This window comes from Vipera berus (assembly GCF_964194415.1).
Source record: "Vipera berus genome assembly, chromosome: 1".
Classification (NCBI taxonomy): Eukaryota; Metazoa; Chordata; class Lepidosauria; order Squamata; family Viperidae; genus Vipera; species Vipera berus.
The window spans coordinates 261564865-261588744 of record NC_138202.1 but is presented as its reverse complement, the minus strand read 5'-3'; the positions used below and the strand labels follow the sequence as shown (position 1 = coordinate 261588744).

The window sequence follows — 23880 nt, the reverse complement described above, 5'->3', positions numbered from 1 at the left end:
AAATGTACTTAGCAGCTGCACAAAAAAAACAACAGAAAAACACAAAACACCTGAAAAATTAATGTATTTGAATCAATATATGTATGTTTCTGAGGATTCCTGTCTTATACACATTTTTACGGTAATTTCTTAGTGCATGCTCAAAAAATATAAAGTCTAAAACAGTTTTAAGTTTCTCTCAACCCTTCCAGGTTCATTAATAAAAATTAATAAACATTGTAATACAATACACGCTCACATGCATCGGTGTCAGGCACAGATCAGTCACAGTGAAATGATTCATGAGTAAACAATGAAAAGTGATCCAATAAAGAAAAAAAAACATTTCTCAACAGTATTCAGTATTTTGGAATATATGTAACATATAGTTGACCAAGAATATAAAGCAATTGAACTATCAAACTGTCAGTTTTCTCCTCTCTCTTTTAATAGATCAATGCTATATGGCACTAAGGTTTGCTTAGCAGGAGCCAAGAGAGCTAAAATAATGTCATGAAATCAAGAATTAGGGAAGTTTTATAGTATTTTACAGGCCTTATCTAGTATTCTACTTCATAAGCTTTGAAACAGGGAAACTTTACAATTTTATGTCATGTCCCATTTCAGTTCAAGTAAACTTTGGCACATTTAAAATTAATTAGTGGTTATGTGCATAGGTCCTTCAATGTCAGGCACGTCAAACTTGCGATGTCACGTGATGTTGTGTGACGTATCGCGACTTTTCCCCCCACTGCCAGCAATGAGGTAGGCACGGTTTCGGTATGATGCATCCAGCCCGCGGGCCAGCAGTTTGACATGCCTGTTCCATGTTGAGCCAAAAAGACAAGGAAACCAAACCCAATAATATTGGATGTCTGGGACAAAGAAGGAAATAAGAGTATTTTGATAGCATTCTTTTTCCCCCCCAGAAACATCTGGTTACAATGAACTAACTCATCCTTCAGCTTGATTCCATAGGACAAGTCCTGAATATTGACTTTTTTTGGTTACATGAAATAGAAGATGATTTGAAACAGCCAACTAATACATGCTACTGATAAAGAACCTTTTCCAGGTTCTTCATACAGTTTAATATAAAAACAAATACTAATACTTTTAAGGCAGCATTTCCCCCCCCCCTTAAGAAACTGCATATAAATAAGCAAAATAAACATTACTCTGAACAAGATTTAGATACCACCACACACAGTTGAGAGTTGATAGATTCACTGAAACACCTTCCTAGACTACGCACCTATCATTGGCCATTTTCTTCTCCCAGACTATCTTTTTAACCACCTGTCATTTCAAGAAAATAAAGCACCTTAAATGGCATCTTGCCAACTATCAGAAAATTTGTTCCTGTTCTCAAGGTTAATTGCTTTTCTCACTCATTCACACTAGACTCTATACAGAAGTCCAAAATCATCCACTCCCATGCAAATAGGACAGAATTGCAATTGTAGGAAACTATTTCACAACCTGTTCCGCCTAATATATTCAATCAAGATACCTTCACAAACTGGCTAATTGGAACTGCACCTCTGAAACATCTTTTAACTTACCAAAGTATTCAGCAAAACCGCAGCAGCTGGAATCTCAGACACCCAAGGTCAGAGGCTGAAACTGATTTGCTAGTTATCTCCTTTTCAATCTCTGGCCAATGCAGTTTCATCGTTCCAATAAAATTACACGGTCAGGTTCTTTGAGCTTTTACCACCCACTTTAAAACAATACACCACTTAATCCCTAAACACTGCCGCTCACCTGATAATCTGAAGCCACTTTATCATCCCAATCACAAAGCGTTCACCCGTTTTAATTAAGAAGAGCCAATTCCAAGACTCTTGCTTTAAGCCTCCCTGAAGATAAGTTAACTTTTCACGCCTTCCTAAACTACATCTTCTATGGCAATTACCCCGAAGTCCAATTCCTTTTCAAAAATCATTCAGCTTTACAAAGACCCTGGATCTCTCCGAGTTCGAGGGCCTTCAGTGGAAAAGAGATCTCACTTTTTTTTAAAAATACCATAACAATGCTTCCCACACTCGGAACGTAGCCCACTCCGTTCAACGAGACTCACTCCCGAGTTAAAAGAGCACAGAACTGGAACCTCAAACACAAATTCTACCGCGTCCTCCTCACGTGAAATCCATTTAGCAAGTCCCTACGGTACTGCCACACTTTTACATAGCTTTCTTCTGCTTTCCTGGCATCGGCACATCCCTCTGAGCCCCCACCCCACCCCCTTTTATACTTTCTTTTCGCAGAAGAGTCTTCGGAACGGAGGGAGGGGATGGGGAGAGACCATTCAAAGGAAGCCAAAGAAGCCAGCTCCTCACTTACCAGTTGCATGCCACAGATGAAGATCAGCGTGCACCTGCCGCTGCAGTAACCCATGGTTTCCCCGAGCCCTCGCGGCAGCCCCGCAGTCCCACGCAGAGCCCAGCCGTATCCAATCAGATGGTGGGAGAGGCTAAGCGAGCCTGGGCAGAATTCAAGGGGCTCCTATCTGCCGCCGCCGCCGCCGCCGCCATTGAGTCCCGGGAAGGAGCGGACATTAGGATCGCGTTAGCAGCAGCAGCAGCAGCAGCAGCAGCCGCCGCGCCAACAATCGCCTTCGGCGCCCTCCTCCCACCCCTTGTGCAAAGCGGCGCGGGCGGAAATGGTGTCCCGGCATCCAGCGAAAACGGCGGCGGCGTCTCCCAAAGGCATCCGACGGCCTTTGCAAGTTTGTTCGCCAGCCGGGCTCAGCTCTTGATCCATCCAGCCATCCGGGCAGGTGGAAAGAGAGAAGCGAGCGAGCTCCGCTCCTTCTGTAGTCTGACACACACACACACTCTCTTCTCTCTCTCTCTCTCACGCCTCGCTAACCAACACCCCTCCTTGTTTTGTTTTGCCTCAGACAACAGCAGCAAAGCCTCTTGTCAGCGCTCGGTCTGGGCTCCTCTTTGCCTCAGTCTCTCCGTTCAGTGGCAACGCGGCTATTCCCAATGCAGCACAGCAACAGAAGGAGGAGGAGGAGGAGGAGGAGAAGGGAGCTGGCTGTTGCACAGAAGCATGACAGGCGCTGTCTCTCAATGTTTGCAAGGCAACGGCCGCCGCCGCCGCCGCTCCCTGCTCAGCCCAGTTTGAAGCACGCGGAGCGGTGGGGAGGGAGGTTGGAGGGCGAGAAAGGAAAGGTGGGGATAGAGGGAAGACCTCTCAAATCCCCTTTCGTGACCTTAGCTCTGCCCGAGACTTGGGGAACATCTTCCTTCGCACCCGGCCACTCGCCTCTGCTGCCCTCTTAGGCTTTTTTTTTTCTTCCTTCTTTTCTTAAATGGCACCTCGGTGTCGCGTCCGCCCCCGCCTGCGTCGCGGCGGAAACCGCGAAGTTGAGAGACTGTGGCGGTGCTTTTTGAGCGGGATTGCACATAAGAACCTCGGGGGAGGGAAAGACGTGCGTGTGTGTGTGAGAGAGAGAAAGGGGGAGTCGCCCCCGGAGAGCGGCTGCTTTGGCTGGGCTGCTGCTGTCTGCTACTGCAACGGCCGTCAGAGGGAAATGAGGGGCGGTCTCGGTTGGCAGGAGGACGGGTCCCCGGGCGCCGCCACCTGCCTGCTCTCCGGAGGCACGTCAGGGAGCTCGCTGGCTCCGCTTCTGCTACCTTCCTCCCCAACTAAGGAAGCGGCGTTGGCTGTCTCTGGAAGTGGACGCCGGCTTAGGCGAGCCGAGCGGCGCGGCGCGTCGCTCTCTACTGCCGGCTGCTGGGCCTTTGTTGCAGAAGCAAGCTCAGGTAGAGGAAAGCAGGCAGGCGTGCCCGGCACCGAATCAGGCTCCCTTCTTGATTAGCGGCCACCTCGGCCCGAGAAACAGCGAGAGAGAGAAGAGGTTGCCAACGGGGCTGCTTGCTCTTTTATATTGCGCTTCCCATCCACCCCGCCCGGTTTCTTTCCCCATTCCCCTCGGCTGCAAATATGTATATTTCTCTCTATAAGCAGAACCGGCATCTTTTCTTGCCTTTCTGTTTGAAAGGTCTCGTTGCCACGCAGCTGCTGAAGAGAGTAGTAGGGTTTCTGCCCGGGCGGAATACAAGTCTCATTCTAACAAAAGCAAACCGACTCCCTAAAAGGGCACCTGGATGAAAAAGGGCACCTGGGAGACGTGACTACCACTACCAACTCTTCTTAGATTTTGCACACATACACGCACCTTACCTGTTTCACACACACACACACACACACACACACACACACACACGCTGCCTGACCCGCACCTTGAAATGTGAAGATAGTTTTATTTTATTGCATTTTATTTCACTGCAACTGTAGAAACAAAATTAATCGGAAAGAAAGATGAAAAATATACTTTTATGATGGATGGTGTGGCTATCAGCTTCATTTGATTTACTGCATTTTAAACCTTTTGGTGGGAAAATTGGTAGTTGGGTATTTAAGCATCTTAACAGTTACCAGGTAGCGTTTACAGTACAAGCACTGGAAGTTGAGCTGAAGGGAGGAAAAAAAAGGAGAAGTTCTGTCTATTTTGTTCTGATCATTTTCTCAGCTTTCTCCAAGTATTACAAGTCACTACTGTATTTTAAAAGATAATTAAAATACTCTTACTTACCCATTGTGATTAGTCAACATCCATCTGATGGGTGTCAGCAGATACAACAGAAGCAAATCTTTTTCAGTATATTCAAGAATAGAAACTAAAAGGAAAAAAATGCTTTGACAAGACTAGACCTATCTCTCTCACTCATTTAAAGTCATATATCGGTTGCTGGCCACAGGGTAATGGTTAAGGTATTAGGGTAGAAATCAGGAGACTGTGAGTTCTAGTTCTGCTGTAGACACAAAGCCACTTGGGTAATTTTGGACCAATCACTCTTTCTCAGCCCTAGAAAGAAGGTAAGAGCAAACCATTTCTGACAAGAAGACTACAAGGACTATTCCAGGCAATTGCCAGGAGTAAAAAGTGACTAGAAAACACTCAAGTACAAAACAGGCAAATGTAGAATAGCATTCCTAAAATTACATTCTGTGGAACTTTTAAGTATGCAAGAATTGGATGAGGTTCCTAAGAGATTAAGGAGAAAACATAGTTTAGTCAGTCAGAAAACTGACTTTATCACTAGAACTTATTTAGAACAATTAATCAGTGGAACAACCTACCTCCAGAAGCTGTGAATGCTTCAGCACTGGAAGTTTTTAAGAGACTGGACAGCCATTTATCTGAAATGGTATAGGGTTTCCTGCCTGAGCAGGGGGTTGGACTAGATGACCTCCAAGGCACCTTCCAACATATTATTATTATTATTATTATTATTATTATTATTATTATTATTATTATTATTATTATTATTATTATTATTATTATTATATTATTATTATTATTATTATTATTATTAGTAGTAGTAGTAGTAGTAACTTTGCTCTTTATTTCTATGGATATTACAAGTAGTCCTTGTTTATTGACATTTGTTCTGTGACTGCTCAAAGTTACAATGGCAAAGTTCTGGTTATCACACCATTTCGGTGCTCATGTGGTCACAGTCTGGATGCTTGATAACCAGCTCATACCACGGTTGCAGCATATCATGGTCACATGATCACCATTTGTTAGATTTCCACAACTCCTTAGGGTGAGAGTGGCCTGTGATAGAGGAAATCACTCACTGTTCCCTGCCCAGCACCAACCTACCTCAGCCCCTCTGCACTAGCACCATGTATCACAGGCCATTTGCATAACCTCCCCTGCCAGGCAATAGCCATCTTTGGCCCTGCTGTGCACACATTGCGTACCATGCCTTTACCTACTTGCTGGCCTGATTGCAAGCCACCAGGAACTCATTTAACCACTTGCTGTTCTTGCTTAATAATGGCAATTGGAGGTGCTGGGATTTTCATCATTAAGCAATGTGACAGTTCTCTTTATGACCACATTGCTTAGTGACAGAAATTCTGGTCCTAGTTACTGTCATTAACCAACAACCACCTGTAATTGATGGGTTAAAATTCCACTTAATCAGTGGGTAAAATCAATATTAATGAAATTAATATTACTCCTTAATATATATTTTAAAAGGCATCCTGCTGTTAATTCAAAATAGATTTTTTAAAAAATTCATACTGATCTAAGGAAATTTATGACAAGACAGGCCTCTAAAAATTTCATTGGCTAAATTGGTATGATGTTATGAAGAAGGAAATTTTTATTTGCCAGACTTTTAAAAATATCATTGGACATTTATTTGATTGTCTATATTTATATAGATGAGAATTTAACTGAATATCAATGTCTATGGATTCTATTCAGAAGTTATTATGTATCTCTGTTTAGATCTTGGCAGTTACTCAGATCAATATAAGCCAAAGAAAAAACTTTTTTTCATTTCCCGTCTTACATGCAGCTAAACATGTTTGGGCCCTAAAGGGATGTAGATTGGATTTTGATGCTGAGTTTCATGAATATTTAATTTTATGGAAAAACTCTGCTTTAAAAATAGGTGATAAGATAGTCTGTGGAAAGAATGGGCAAATACTAAAACAGACACATTAATTCAATTATTTTGTAATTATTGTTTTACAATTTTTCAACAATGTGGAACTTTCTTTGCTTAAATCAATAGCAATATAATTAAGCATGTTTTTAATATGCATTAACTTGAGATGCTGTCAGTTTTTAAAATTGAATCTAGTTCTGAAATTACGAATCTTAAGTTTGAAATTATGTGAGATGTTACAAAGCTGAAATTATTTTTGATTTATAAAAGATTATGACAGACTTTCAATAATTGAACACCATTGTGTTTAAAAACTTTGCTTCTTTGGATTTGAATTTTAAATTCATCTTTTTTTATTCCAGCTCTATTAGACTTCTGAAAAATGTATCAATATAAGTGTGTGTGTGTTTTGATGATATAAGACAGACATGTCAAACACAAGGCCCGGGGGCCAGATCCAGCCCACGAAGTGGTTTCATGCAGCCCGTGAAGCCATCCTGGAAACAGTGAGGGAATGGCCCCCACTGCCTTGGCCCTGGCCCAGAGACCCTCCTTCTGCCAGAGACCCTCAGATCTGTCCCACTCCTGCCCAGGCCCCCATAGGCACCCTTGATGTGAACGATGTAGAGCTGGCCATGCCCACCCAGTAGGCCATGCCCACCCAGGCCATACCCACCCGGCCCTTTGAGGGCAACTGCAATGCTGATGCGGCCCTCAATGAAATTGAGTTTGACACCCCTGATATAAGAGATACATTAAAACGTATGATGTAATTAGGTCCTATTTTGATTTCTTTTGGAAATCAGTTGTAACATATAAAAGTGAATGTTTTATATATACTAAATGTTTTCAGAGGAGATCAACCCTGACTGCTCTTTAGAAGGCCAGATCCTGAAGCTGAAACTCAAATACTTTGGCCACCTAATGAGAAGGAAGGACTCACTGGAGAAGAGCCTAATTCTGGGAAAGGTTGAGGGCAAGAGAAGAATGGGACGACAGAGAATGAGGTGGCTGGATGGAGTCACTGAAGCAGTAGGTGTGAGCCTAAATGGACTCCAGAAGATGGTAGAGGACAGGAAGGTCTGGAGGAACATTGTCCATGGGGTCGCGATTGGTCGGATACGACTTTGCAACTAACAACAACAATAACAACAACAAATGTTTTCAAGTTAAATATGTCAATGTTACTTTTAATTATATTCTAAAATTGTGAGATCTGATCATTTTTAGGAGTATTGATTACATTGGGCATGAGGAAGAATCAAAAGAATTATAATCAGAAATTGGAATAGTGGTATTACCCCAGATATCCAAGACTAGGTTCAGGAAATGAGATATTTATCCAGTTTTTGAAAAAGCTATCTTCAAAAAAATACAGTGTATTTCCTTTGGTGTAGGTTCCATGATATTTTATAAGAAAAAGTACTTTTATACACAATTTGATACATTTATAAAATGATGGGATAAATTTATGACATTTAGATTTTTTATATTAATTTAGTATATCAGGTTCTTTTATTTATTTGTTTGCTTGTTTATTTGCCTTTTTAATTTGTTGGATATTATTGCTTTCTTTTTAATTTGTTTTTATATATTGTTTTCTCTGTATTTCTCTTTAAAAATGGCAGCACTTTTAAAATCACTCTTTGCTATTACAGCTGGAATAACTGTATCACTGTATGTCATGAAATGATAGCTCCTTGTCATCAAGAGTTAGATTGTTATTAACATAAGAGATACAACATAAGCTAAACAACATTGCTTCTGCCTCCAAACACTCTGCAATTATTATTCCACCTCTGATTCTGATTGGATTATAAGACATAGTTTATGTGCAACTGACTTTACACTGAATGCACTAACATACAACTAAGTTATTTCATTTCTTTATAAAAAGTGAATCCATAGAATAACTACAATATTTTTTCTATACTGTGTTGTTATTGTTTGTAAGCCACCTAGAGTAGCTATAAGCAACTAGGTGGCTATATGAATTTTCTAAATAAATATTGATAGTGTATTCTGTGATGATAAATAACACAAAAAGGTGCATTTTTCTATATTTCTATTCTGTTTAGCATTTTCCATCAAAATATTACCCTGGAAATTTTGCAGGTTTTTTCCCCTGTAATATTAACTAGGAAAAAATGTTAAGTTCATTAGACTTCCACACAATAAATAAAATGGTGACGCTATTAAGAAAGTCTAAATTCTGGTTCTATTTTAAGAACAGGAATACAGGAAATCCTCGACCTATGACTGTAATGGAGCCTGCCCATTACAGTCATAAGTGGTGACAACCATTATGAGAGATCCTTGTTTAATGACCCCCATCTCCTGCTCTCCTTAATGCCACTGTGAAATGCACAGGTTAAGTGAGCACGGGGTACCTCATGGGAGGGCCCTGGGAGACTGGCCACCCAACTGAATCCATAAAAAAGGCAAACAAACAGGAAAAAGCTTTGCAAAACCAAAAACAATCAGCAAGGGGAAGGAGCCCAGCTAAATAAGGGCCTAGCACTGCATTCCAATGACAGAGAAGCTTTCAAATAAGCCTCCATGCTTGGCTGATGAAGCCATGCTTGTGGGCTGGGCCTCTGCCCCAATCAGCTAGTCACTGGGAGATTACAAACCTCTCCTGGCTCTTGTTAGCTCTGGGGAAGTCAGCTGCCTCCATGCAAAGTCAACTGCTTCAGGACAGACTTCCCAAGGTTTCGAAGCTTTTGTGGCCTTTAGGGCCCAGCTTCTGCTGTAGCCATTTGGTGCATGTTGATGCTGCCACTTTTTCTTTAGACCTGGACGTTTTTTTCAGATCCTCAAGGCAAACAGGCTGCAGAAAGATTTTGTTTGCTTGCTTGCTTCCTTCCTTTCCTCTATTTTCGTTCTGGCAGTGACTCATCAAGGTAAATAACTTATAGATTTTGTCACCCTCTTTCCAGGCCTGCAGTAAATTTAGCAAATTAAGTGGTTAAAAGAGACTGAGATTAGAGAATTAGAGGCAGAGAGTTTAGTTTCAGTTAATTGGGGGAGAAAGATCAAGAAGTCTGTTCCTCCCAGGTTTTTTGTTTTCTTTATTGAAGAAATGTCGGTTTCTGAGGGAGAGAGGGAGGGAGGCAGGGAGTTATGAAAAGAAACCGTTTGGAGAAGTTTGTCCTGAAGCTGCCACCTTTGTATACAGACAGCTGGCTTCCCCAAAGCCTAGGAGTTGTTTGCAATCTCCTGACAACCAGCTGATTGGGGCAGAAAGCTCCGAAAGCAACTGCCATTTCCACAAGTAATTGTCAGAGCACTGAAAATGGTGGCTGCTTCCAGGAGAGGTGGAGCAGACCCAAGCAGTGTGGGACCCTGTTGAGGTGGAATGGCGGGGTGTGTATATTGTAGCACCCTTGTGGGTAGTTATAAGGACAAATGACTGGAAGGGCATTGCAGCTGCCATAAGTTTGAAAAAGATTTGTAGGTAGCTTTCAAGGGGTCTGTCATAACTTTAATGGCCGATAAGTGGCCAGTCATATCTCAAGGACTAGCTGTAATTAGAAAGGTAGCAAATAAAGTTGGAGCTACCAGATCTGGGCTGCAAAACTCCTTATAACCACTAGATGGCGTGGTATTCATTTATGAGGAGTCAAAGACTCAAGATGAACTAATTATATTTATTAAGATCAGGTGTGACATCACAAAACATTGCACATTTGGCAAACCCTGCCATTTCTTATGTGCATCATAACATCACACAAAAATATTTAAGGAACATGATTTGCATTATCATATAAAAGTGTACATTGTATCACTTTACCTCCCTCCCCTGCCATCTCTCCAAGCATTAAGCCGATCCAATCCTGCTTAACCTTCAGAGTGAGGGAGATGTTGGCATCTGCTGAGATGATCATAAAGTAACTGAGGCATAATTATCCTTTCATGTGTCAAAATGTTCAAAATAACCTGTCTTTCGTGTGGTCTTTAATAACTCTACTGTTGCATTCCACAGCAGGTTCTATGGGTGGCTATGTAGGGACTATATAGATTCTATATGTGATTCCAAAACATTGGCATTAAAGATAAGCTTTAACTTAAAATTTCTAGGATGTTTGCATACGAGTGAATGAGTATGTATTGTGTCTTAAGTACTGTAAAACCAGCTTTTGCAACATGGAATTTCATTTTATAGCAATTGTAGAGAAAACACCAAAATCTAAATGGGTTTTGCTCATTTTTTAAAAAACACTTTTGTCAGACAATAACTTTATAGTTTTAATTTATAAATATAATAAATATTTCAAGCTCAGTTTAAAAACAGTAAACTTTACATACCTCCCTTGTTCTCATTTCTCAAGCTTTTTCCGTTCTTTGCAAGCTTATGTTTTTCACAGAGGTCCCATCAGTTCAAAGTGAATGTATTTCAGGGAATAATAGTATTAGGTATGATAATCTATAGAATTTTCTTTACACACCTATTCTTTTTATGAAAGGAGAGTGGCAGATTTGTATAGTAAGATAAATAATCATTGGATACCAAATGAGCAAATTTTATAAATAAATAAATCATCGAGAATACGTCCACAAGATGGACGGCAAATAAATTTTAGAAACAAACAAACAAAAATGTGTCCTCTTTGACCAGCATAACGTCTATAAATTTGTACATCTGGTCAGCAATAAACTACAGCACTTACTACCATAATACAGAAATTTAATCTTGTATCAGTTTTTGTATGTATTTTAATATTCTGCTAATGTATTACATAAAGCATCCCATCTGGAAGGAGAGACCATCTTGCAAATATCTCTTTCACTTTGAACGTTTCTGTTTGGCTGAAAAGCTGCTTCTGAGACCTAGAGAAACTTCTGGAATAGGATAGGATAGGATAGGATATAGGATAGGATAAGACAGATATGATAAAGTTTACATGATACAGTTTACTTAGTTTACTGTCATATACATTTGTGAAATGCTATAACAAGTTGATTAGAGGGTTCACATTTTGCATAGTGACAAAATCGTCTGTCATATAATAGTCTGATGTCTTAAAACCATTTAACTAAATAACAGTTCCTAGTGGAAAAATGTAATTTGTTGCAGTAAAACTGCTTTACAAGTGCCTTATGTCAGACTTTAACTAAATGTTAGGATGTATTAAATGCAAATTTCCACAGAATTAGTCATGAACACAGAAACTCATGGAAATGGAAAAGGAATATCTCTTTATAAGGATTAGAACCAAGAAATATACTTATTGTTCTAGAAAAGTTTGCAAAAATTCTGTAATATATTAACATATGCCATTTACTACTCTATGATAACTAAATGGTACAAATCTTTAATCTCCTCCAGTGTCATTAACACATAAATTCCCTAGCCAGTTATGTGTGATATATAGTTTGTTGCTCTGTTTGCTTAATTTTTGGGGTAAGAACCAGCATAATCAAATATGCTGAAAGTCCAATAACATTAGGAAAATCACAGCCCTCTATCATTTCATTAGAAGAGTAGATAGATGTTTAATACTTCTTAAATACATTATAATGAATCTCCTTTTATCATAATAAGCCCAATATCTTTATATATTACTTTACTCAAAATGGTGAGATTTTATAGCTAAAAATTAAGAATGAAAATGTACTATATTAGGGAAATAACAGTTTGTGCAAAAACATATGCCAAGAATGTCTGTAATGTATAATTTTATTCTAAAACAGTGATAATAAGATTAATGTACAAATTTTTTTGTAAAGTGAAATATTGATTACAGACAAGTCTAAAGGCACATAAAAATAAAAGAAATATAAAAACTTCTACCAAAAGGGAAAGCAATAGATGACACTTATACAAGCAAATTCTATTTAGATTTAGTGGTTTATGTTAATATAATTTTGTTTATATTAAGCTATTTTATGTTAGATTAGGAGAGAATTGAAAAAGGGAGAGAGGGAGGAAGGAAGGAAGGAAGGAAGGAAGGAAGGAAGGAAGGAAGGAAGGAAGGAAGGAAGGAAGGAATATTTCTAGAATGGAAAAAATGAAAGGTTTGTTAGGATAAAATTGCAAAATAAAATTATATTTTAAGAGATTTTGTGATTTTTTTTATACTTATGCTGTATATTAGCCACAGCTGTGGTATCAGCACAGAATAATCAGATGCATTGGTGCACTTTTTAATTAACTTATTACTGAAATTGGATAGCCCAACCTCAAGATCATATGGAATTTAGAATTTAAATTTCCCCAAATTTACTAGGGGAAAAAGGTAAAAGAAGACAAAACCTGCATCTGCTTGAGTATTTTATGAAGCATTATTGGGGGTAGGTGGGGAAGTAGGGGTTATACACTATTCTTTATTCATACTATACAAAAAACTTCCATAACATAAGATTGCCACCTGGTGTGATCAGATTAGATATTAGGAAAATAACACCTTGTAAAATCTCAGGTGAATTTCTAGGAAATAAATGGGGCAGGGGAGGAACACATTAAAATCAGTTCATGAAATCAAGCTGAGATTAGAACATAAACCAAAAATAAGAAATTGACTTACGAGAGCTCAAACTGTGACAGTGACCTTATCTGGAAGCAACTGCGATTATCCTTGAACAAATATATTGCCACGTTTGTATAAGAAAAAGGACAGCAGAACCTTACACACTTAAACAGATTAAGAAAGATGAGAAATTTTAGACAGGATGCAAAAGCATTGTGGCAAAATGGAGCAGAGGGAGACATTTTTATGAAATGGGTGGGAACTAAAGGAAAAAGTTTGAGGAGTATAAGGTAATAGGAGATACTGTTGGACATTCTGGATCACAGATACTAAAAACATTGATTTTCAAAATCTTTCCAAAAAGAATGGCTTTGCAATTTTTTAATGATGTATAAATACTGTAGATTGCATTGATTAGTAAAGAAGAAACTAGTTGTCCCAAGGACAGATGTGGTCCTGCTGCAGGAAAAGGAGCTGCAGGAAGAGGAGGACAAATTTGGTTGTGATCGAGGACTTCTTGTTGAATATAGAGAGACAGCTGTAGGCCAGCTAAAATTATTAATGAATCCTCAGTATACGAGCTCTTAGTGAGGAAAAAAAGCCAAAAGACAAATTCTTGGTACATGGATCTATATGTGATTGCTGTGGTGGAATCTTCATTCTTGTCTGTAATACAGATATTTGTTTATTTTTATTTATTTTATTTTAATTCCATTTATATCCCGCCCTTCTCCAAAGATTCAGGGTGGCTTACAAGCTTAGCAGTAGCCTTCATTCTATGTATATGCCTGCTTATTAGGGCTTTCACACACACCCCCAAGCGGCATTATTACAAAGTCAGCTTAATTGCCCCCAACAATCTGGGTCCTCATTTTACCTACCTCGGAAGGATGGAAGGCTGAGTCAACCTTGAGCCTGGTGGGATGCGAACCTGCACTAATTGCAGGCAGCTGGTGTTACTTAAGGAGGCATTAGCCCACTGCTCCACCAAGGCTCTTTTAGCTGAGTAATATCTAGAAATCTACTGCAGAGTAAGCCAACTTCTGAACAAAGGGTTAAGTATTTAGAGAGCTGATATTTACAGTTGAGCTCTGGTGAAAGATCTGACTATTGGGAAAGGAAAACACACAAAGACATACAAATAGATGAATATTGAAGCACAAATGAACCTGAGTAGTATTAGTAAAATTAGAAGCTGTTTAAAAAGTGAAAGTAGCTTATTTATAAATCCCTATTCCTTGTTTGCCCGGAAAGTGAACTTTTTCATCATTTATAGTCAGCCATGTCTCTTGGAGTGCTATTAAGTCAAAATAAGAAAGGAACACCGCCAGGTTCCCATCTATTACTCTGGTCTCCCAGCCAGAGATATTTCCAAAACAGCAATTGGGTAGAATCTTTGTACTTCATATCAGTGAGGTGACTGGGAAAGGATTGAAATTTGGGGTTAAAAATCTTCAGTCATTCAGACATTCAGCAGGAGTGATGTTATCCAAGTATTGAAAAACAACAACACTGGTTTGAAATCTGTCTAAACCAGTAATTTGCAGTTGTAGAAGTTCTGAAAGGTTTTAAGGGGAACAGACATTTTGTGGAGTTCTTTTGTAGGTTGGTAACTCGGAATAGCATCCACATGTAGAAGGAATGGCTTACCCCTAGGCAAGGATGACTTTCCTGCTTCAGCTTTTCTTCTTCACCCATTTTGGAGTGCTTTGTAGCCCTAACAGATGATTTGCGACTTGTGTCTATTTTTAGAAGCACTGAACTAAAGGTACGTTCCAAATAACTCAGTCCCACTCCATAGCCAAGTTCCGTTGGTAACTCATAAAGGTTTAGACTGCCCTTGCTTCCTCTTGTCTATTGGTCTTAATGTTAATCTCATTTCTTACCTTTTACGTAAGGTGTAGTATTTTATCAGGAAGCAGGGGAAGTATGGTATAAAGCACTCCCAAAGACTCTTAGTTGGTTTTTTTCCATGTCTATATTCCATGTTAAAATAAATGGTGAACCAGTAGATAGGTGTTATTTTCATGGGCAGTTAGAGTGACCAGCTCTATTAAAAGTTTAGCAGCTTTACATGTTATTGCTAGGAGCATGATGGATCACACGGTTAGGGCGCTGGGTTGACAATTTGCAAGCCTACATTCACAGCCCAAATGGCAGGTTGAGCTTTCATCATTCACTCCAGCTCCTGTTGACCTAGCAGTTCGAAAGAATGTAAAAATGTGAGTAGATAACTAGGTACCACTTCAGTGGGCTCATTAATGAGGACATGAAAGAAGCCCCCAATTGGGCATCCCCAGGGCAATGGTGATGTCACTGGCTAATCCTTTCACCATAGGAACTCGTTGGTGCTTCCGACATAGTATAGTATAGTATAGTATAGTATAGTATAGTATAGTATCGTATCGTATCGTATCGTATCGTATCGTATCTCTGGTCCTTTCGCCGCGGCCTTAAAACTTTCCTTTTTCATCAGGCTGACCTGGACTGACGACAGGGTTTTTTAAAATGTTTTTAATTTTTAATTGTTTAGTTTAACTTATTTATTGGGGCTGTTTATTTAATTTCTTTTAACTTTTGTATTGTTGTTTTTATTGTTGTTAGCCGCCCTGAGTCCTTCGGGAGATAGGGCGGCATATAAGTCCCAAAAATAAATAAATAAATAAATAAAAATAGTATAGTATAGTATAGTATAGTATAGTATAGTATAGTATAGTATAGTATAGTATAGTATAGTATAGTATAGTATAGTATAGTATAGTATAGTATAGCATAGTATAGCATAGTATAGTATAGCTAATACTGTAATTCCCTCAGAACATCTAGCCTTTTTATAACACCACTTGTTCATTATTTGGAAAGGAAAGAGTTAATCAGGTTTGTTTCCAAGTGTTCTTCAGAAAACTGACTTGCTGTGGGAGGTATAGATTGTTTGCTCAGACTTTTTCTTCTCAAGGACAATGGTGATAAAATGTCCTTGGAGTTACCTATTTTTATATTGCTACAATTAAACTTTAAAGTAAAAGCACTCTTATTATCAAGGTGAGTTATTAATGAGCTTACTCCCTCTCTGTGAAACACATGTAATGGGAAGATCACAAACTTGCTTTAAAAAGGCTTCATTTTGAACAACATAGTAGGATATTCACGTGTTAGGAGGATTTGTTTAGAGTCTGTCCTGGATGAAAACCATGCAACTTTTTGCAAATCAATGTATTGCCTTTTACAGTGTAGAAGCTGACAGAGCCAGAATGGTTGCTCTTCTGGATCCCCATTCTCCTCTATTTATTCTGATAGTTTGGATTTGTAGTGCAATCTGATTTGGCTGTAAGTAATAGTTGTGATGTGGTTGCCTTTGATCCAATACTTCTTAAGAGAGTGTTACTTTTCTTGCATACTTCTCTGGCTGTAGGTTTAGACCTCTAAATATGTTTCTCACTCTCTGGGATCTATTTTTCCACCACTGTAATTGATTTTTGAGACACAGTTGTCTCAGGGTGAGCTTGTTTTGACTGACTCAGCAGCAGGATTTGGATGTGTTTAACCTTAATAAGAGAGTCTTTTAGAATGTCCACTTTGTTGTTAACTGTGGTTAAAAACTCAAGAATTGACAATACAGTTTGTGCCATCAGTAGGCATTGCCTGCTTATAAAGTTAGTAACATTTTCATTTTTTAAGTCCTGATCCCCTTGTTGTATAAGCCTTGTGGCAGATGGACAAATGGTTGCAATCTGTCAGGGAGAAGCATCCTCAGGGATAGAAGCAGAAAGATCTAAAAGTTGGGAACACTATCTCCATTTGTAGATCCCATTCCAGGAGGATCTATTACAGAAGCTATCAGGAAAAGTGCAGGGGGTTTGGTTAGCTCTTTGCTTTTTAAATAACTGTCAACTTTGAGTTGTTTGGTAGGCTTGAGTGAAATCTGAGAAGCAGAATGTGAATACTGCCTTTTCTTTCCTTTCTCCATGGCAGAAATGCAAAGAATATAGGTGTCCATTAAAAAGAGTAAAAATACGGGACTCCAGCAGAACAAGAATAAAAAGAAAATGAAATAAAAATAAAATAAAATGGAATGGAATGGAATAAAAGCAAAAGAGTTAATTAAAAATTAAAAAATGGCTTTAGAGGGAGCTTTTAACAACAGATGCTACCTTAATACCATCTTTCTGGGCTTGGCTGTTTGTTTATACACAGTTTTAGGCTACTCCACTCTCAGTGGACACTGGGTGGGGAATTATAAAACAGTAAGAATATAATTAAAACAAAAACTAAATACAATAGAATTCTTATAAAAATCATAAAATCCTAATCATGGTATTCCCATTCAGCTGGAGTTAAAAGCATGATGGAATTAAACCATTTTCACTTGCTTACTCAAAGCTATATGAATGAGGTTATATGTAAAAATTAAGCTGAATTCCTTGGTGCTAATAACATGGCAGATATTTTTTGATAAAGTTGATATTAATGGATATATTTAAACATTTTGTAAAATAGATATGTGAATGTAAAAAGGTCAAACAAAAATAATAATTTAGAGACTGAATTGGTAATTCATAGAATCTTTGTGCCTTTGCGAAAAGGGAAGCAGATGGAAAACCAATTTCTAATCTCAGTAATACTCAAAATCCAAGCTTGACTATTATACATGACACAAACTTATTTTAAAAATTGCACACTGCTCTCATTGCTCATGCCCTCCCTAGGGAGGAGAGAGGGGATATGAACCACAGCTTAAGGATCTTGCCCTCAGATGTGGCCCATTCACAATGATCAAACCAAACCTCTAAAAAAGAAATAGGATTTGATGTTCTTTCACAAATTATACTATTTTAGTATGATCATTTTAATACACATAGAATATATAACTGGCCAAAAATAGGACATAGAAGATAGAATAATAGGGTTAGAAAGGACAATGAAGGTCTTCTAGACCAACACCCAGCCCACAGCAGGATATCCTATACCAGACATGTCAAACACAAGGCCCGGGGCCCAGATCTGGCCCGCGAAGTGGTTTCATGCAGCCCACAAAACCATCCTGGAAACAGTGAGGGAACGGCCCCCACTGCCTTGGCCCAGAGACCCTCCTCCTGCCAGAGACCCTCAGATCTGTCCCACTCCTGCCCAGGCCCCCATAGGCACCCTTGATGTGAACGATGTAGAGCTGGCCATGCCCACCCAGTAGGCCATATGCACTTTAGCCACACCCACCTAGTAGGCCACACCCACCCAGGCCACACCCACCTGGCCCCCTGAGGGCAACCGCAATGCTGATGCGGCCCTCAATGAAATTGAGTTTGACACCCCTGTCCTATACCATTCCAAACAAATGGTGGTCCAGTCTCTTCTTGAAAATCTCCAATGATTGAGCTCCTGCAACTTCTGGAGATTAATTAGTTGTCCTCCTATCAGAAAATTGCCCCTTAGTTCTAGATTGGATCTCTCTTTAATGATCTTCCACCCATTACTTCTTTGTTGGGTTCTATTTTCCCTGTCATTTCATAATCAACTAAATAATCAATTTTCCTCTTTTCGTCCTCAGGACTTAATGTTCTCCAGTTTTCCTGATCCAAGCACTTTGTGCAAAAAAACATGTAAAAGCTTCAGTATTTTGCTGTCAAAAATTGATGATCTATCATGATTCTCTAGGGGAAGTTAGCATCTTAAAAGGATGCCAGTGGATATATTATAAGCACTCTTCTGGATATAAAAGGCTATCTATCCATAATTCTTGCCAATTAACTAATAAAATATATGAAACAGGAAAGTACACCATGAATTGTGTATTGAAACATTGCCATTCCTGATTTTGATATTTCCAAATGCCAAGTGTCTTTTGGTTAAGTGGCTTAATCCATAGATTTAAAAAATAAAGTAAAAATAAAATCAATGCAATTTATGCAGATAAGTGGAAAGGAGTCAGGGTCTAGAATGCCAAGTAATACCATATGGTCCATCTTGGTCCTAACTAGCTGCTGGCTTTCCTCAGCATTCATTGTGGCCATTTGGAATACTATAGCTATAGCCTGGCAAAAGCTTTTAGTTTTCACAGATCAAGAACCCATTTTCTAAGTAACAAGCAGTCTACATCTCCTGGAGCTTACAGTCTGTGCCAGTTGGATTCCAACTTTCTGGCAAACTTGAGGATTTCAGTAATAAATTGCCCAATATTAAAAACAAAAAAAAACACCAGTCAAATAAAGAATTATTCTGAATAAGAAGATATCTATTATATCCAAAAGGGTTAGAGTTAGCATATCTTTTAAATTCTGGAAAAACGGCTCTGGGGAAGTTTATTTCCTCACTCCAAGAAAACTCCCAAATTGCATATCTCTTTCAGGAAGAGGGCAAACCCATTAATTGTCACCCACTAATTATAACTGTCTATTCAGGATATTTCCCTATCCATACATCTTCAGTCATTTATGGATTATATTTATTTATTTATTATTTTGTTTGTATCTCATCTTTATTATTTTTACAAATAACTCAAGGCAACGAACATATCCAACACACTTTCCTGCTTCTATTTTCCCCACAACAACAACCCTGTGGAGTGGTTAGACTAAGAGAAAGTGACTGAACCAAAGTCACCCAGCTGGTTTTCAAGGCTAAGATGAAACTTGAACTCATGGTCTCCCATTTTCTAGACTGATGCCTTAATCATTAGACCAAACTTGCTTTCAAATTGTATCTCAGATTGTTCATTATCATCTGTCCCAAAACAATCACAATCTTTCTTCAATGATTGGATAGAAACTAGAAGTAGAACTGTCTAAGGAGCTTCTCAATCATCCAGATTATGGTTGTCTTAAAGATGCTTTTCAAAAGGCAACTGGACTTTCTTTGTTTTTTTCCCTTGAAGACGTTTCACTTATCATCCAAGAAGCTTCTTTAGTTCTGATTGAAAGGTGGGGAATGGAAGGATTTATATTCCTTGCAGTCATCTGTCATGAGCACTCTGAAGGTCGAATTTTCAGACAACACAACATACATGCACACTTTAAGTACTAGAATACAGATCTAAGGCCTTATTGAAAATAGTAAATAATCAGTTGCATCAGTTTAAGCAAGCTTTATCAGTGTAAGACGGCCAACGAATGTTAAACTGTATGAAAAGTTGGTGAAGATTTGTGTTATTATTCATAATCAAATCATTCAAGTATTCAAATGTTAGTTAGAACAGTTAAGCAGCTATAGATAGAAGAGTGTCTTGGTTTACTATAGACAGAACCCCATAATAACCCTTCTATAAAGCAAAATACAGATGGGAATCAGAAATGCTTTCATAGAAATAACACAATAACAGAATTGGAAGACACTTTGGAGGTCTTTTACTTCAACTCCTTGCACAGTTCAATGGGTAGTTCCATTTATTGTATTGTTACCACAGTAGCCAGATTCTTTTATCATACAAATCTAGTCTTCCTCAACCTTAGTTTCCTTCAAATTGACCTGGAATCTGACCTCTAGAATTTTCAGTAATGGCTATGCAGGCTGAGAAATTCTTGAACTTGAAGTCCTAACTTCTGGAGAAAACTCAGATGAGGGAGGCAGACCACCTTACTGTGATGAGGAAATCCAAGCAATATCTCACCTCATGCAGATACGGTGAATTTAGAGTAGCTGATTCCTATTGTATTAAATGTTTTGCAGAATTGCGTCCATCTTTTCTGATACTCTGTTTATATGTCTGTAGTCTGCCCATTATTTTCCTCTTGCATGACTTAGTACTTACTTTAAGTATCCCACAAGTATCATTTCTTTTTAGGAAATATTTTGTAAATGCTGTTCTGTATCTTAGAGCTCCAATCACTGTTCAGTGTTCATTGTTTGCTGAAATATATTTGAATGACTAGCAACCAAAATATGTACAAATCAGAGAGAGTATTTGTATAGATATTCCCATCATTTGGTAAGTATTATTCTAAGATTGCTATTATCCAAACCAAGGATAGGAGGATAGCCTGTTTTTTTATGATTTTTAGATATTTCTAGTATGGTTAATATTATTTTCATATATTTAGTATATTTCATGTATTGAATAAATGTTACTCAACAGCTTACAGATTGGATAGATGGATAAACAGACATAAGATAGGGCACTTTCCAAATCTTAAAATAATTCTGAAAATCATGAAAAAGTAAGAATTAAAATTCATCTCCTGCTTGGGAAATAACAAAATAGTATTGCAGATATTTTATTTATTCACAGAGCATTTGAACTGCAAAAATGTCAAAGAATATATTAATATTCTTCATATGTCTTCCCCAAGCTTTCTAATAATGTGATGGCATAATTTTTAATTATTTATGATCATTAATTTCCAATAAAAGAGAACATTTTTTAGCTGCCATGGAACAGGTCTTTTGTCATTTGTTGTCTTTAAATCCACTCTTTAGAACACATTTATCTTTGAACATGATGTAAAAAGAAGAAGAAAAGCATTGTTTCATCTTTATAGTTTCAGAAAAGATGAGCACCTGTCCAACTGAAGCTTCCATTCTCAACTGATTTATTAACAGGATCCTAGACATGTGAACTTTACAGCAAACCCCAATGAGTTCAAAGGAGTTCTAATCTAACTGAGAATATTTTTAGGTCTAAAAAAGCTTGTTAAAGCTTTGAATATTTTTGTGGAAGGAACAAAGAAAGAATGAAAAGGAATCAAGTTCTGGGACATTATTTGAAGGGGGTAATTATCAAGATTGTTAGAAGTAAGAAATGTAAAATTGGCTTATTTGATTAAGATTAAAATAGATATGTTGTTCTGGTAACCTTTAATGGATTTTTGCTGACGTCAGGACTGAAATGATGAGGCTTTATGGATTTGTTTATAGATAAGAGATGGAATAAGGGAAGAATATATTGTTTGCTATATTTTAAAATAAAGCAATAAATTACTAATATTTTTTATATTTGTAATGAAGGGGGAATTCATTTCTTTATATATTACTTTTATTTTTTCATTATATTCTTATCTTTCATTTTCTATGTTTCTGTTTTTTTCTTTTCTTTTTATTTGTTTTTACTTGGTATTAGTTTTTATTGCTGCATATTGTAATATTTAATAATATTATTACATCTAAAATATCATTAAGGACATGCCGCCATTGATAGGCATTATTGGAGATTTTAGTTTTTTAATCCATGTTTGATACATCCCTAGTTATGTCCATTTTAAAACTGATCTTGAACTTTTGATAAAGTTATGTTATGGGTTTAACTTCTGCCATGGATTCAGTCAAATAAGAAAGAATCCCAGGATTCTTACCCCACCAGGACTCCCAGGATTCTTTCTGACAGAAAGGCTGAGGCCTTCTCTAGACCTGCTTACCATTCTCTATCCTTTATTTTTTATTCAGGTTTTGTTTCATCTGATCGTATTTCATTTTAAGAACTGAGGAGAGAGAGTAGCCTAGATTTAAAAGATTCAATTCAATAGTATTGATCCACCTGGATTGAAAATTGTCCTGAAGTGTCCTGAATGGTGCTAGGCCTTGAGGAATAAAAGTTGAATTTTAACCAAAAGTTTATAGAAGCTAGACACATTCTTGATTCAACTTTGATCATACCTATCTCCGTTGTAGATGTGTATTTGAGACACAAGTTATCTGGAGAGCTGCTCTGTTGAATTTAGATTGTACCCTTTCCAAGGAAGTGAAACTAGAAGTTGGATGGGCAATCAGAGTCCCTAAAAGGAGTTGAGTTAGTGGTTTAGCATGAAAGAGCTCAAATGCAGCTGGAATATAATATCCTCCCTTGGAGCAGAAAAAAAAATGAGGATGGCATTGGCAGATCTTTGATACACATGACTACTCCTAAATACCTAAAACAAGCAACTCATTCTGTTCTATGGCCATTAATGCACCATAAAAATTTAATCCAAAGCAAATCAAAGCCCTTTTCTGAATCAGAAATACTAGTAGAGCAAAATCCATTCTATCTTTAGCTATATCCTACCTATCAATTCATAAGCACAGATTATCTGATATTTCATAAACCTAGATTCAGAAGGGGAATTATATATAATAAAACCTCCTGCAACTGCCTAGCCAATGATGCAATTAGAATCTTAATATCCATATTAATAAATGAAATAAGTCTAGAACTAACACAATATTTTGGAGCTTTACTTGGTTTTAAAATCAGCCTTATATTAGTTCCATTAAACAATTGAAGCATACCGAAACTGATAGAAGCTTTGAATACAGATGTGGGAAGTCAGAGGAATCAACATCTAACATTATGCAATAAGTCAAAACAAAGTTACTAAAGGCAGGATAGGGCTCTACCAAACGGGGTGGGGGGGCACATTAGTATAGTTTTCTTCCCAGTCTAGGATGGGTATAGAAATAGTGAAACTACCTCAGCCATGAGAACAGGCTTGGTTCTCAGTTACTACTGAATAGCTTCCTCTGGAAGTTGGTCTTATATTTTGTCCTCACTTGAATGAGAAAAATTTTCCCGTATTCAATTGTTCCGTTTGATCTTGCTATTCTGCTAGTTTGTAGTTGGGTTGTTTTACAATAGCTTGTTGTCCCTTCAAACACTATGGTTGTTGGGTTTTTTTCCCATGCAGTCTTGTCCAGTTCTTGCCTGAACAAATTGCTGCAGTTTTCCTGGCAAGGTTTTCAGCCATTGCCTCCTTCCTAGAACTGAGAGAAAGTGACTAGCTCAAGGTCACCCAGCTGCTTTGTGCCTCAGGTAGAACTAGAACTCACCATCTCCTGGTTTCTAGCCTGATCACTATACCAAACTGGTTCTTCTGGTTATTGTATATTTGTGTTATGTATTTACCAGTTACTTCTGATATTTAAAGATACTAATGTGGGAGGGGGGACATATTAAAGAAAAGGTTATATGATGCATACAGTTAGGTCCATTTGAGTCAGTAATACTGACTTTTGACAACTGTTTTGTTAACTGTCCCTGTCCT

The 23880-nt window shown here is 38.0% G+C and overlaps 1 protein-coding gene across 2 annotated transcripts in view; it reads right to left on the bottom strand.

Moving 5' to 3' along the window:
* Nucleotides 1-2379, bottom strand: part of NKAIN2 (sodium/potassium transporting ATPase interacting 2) — a gene marked incomplete at both ends in the record, with an annotated part of 592675 nt that extends 590296 nt beyond the window's left edge. For both annotated transcript variants that reach the window (XM_081313562.1, XM_081313563.1), the window contains one exon: nucleotides 2326-2379. In XM_081313562.1, coding sequence (XP_081169688.1) covers nucleotides 2326-2379 — 54 coding nt within the window. The remainder of the gene's footprint in view (nucleotides 1-2325) is intronic.
* Between the last annotated feature and the right edge of the window lie 21501 nt (nucleotides 2380-23880).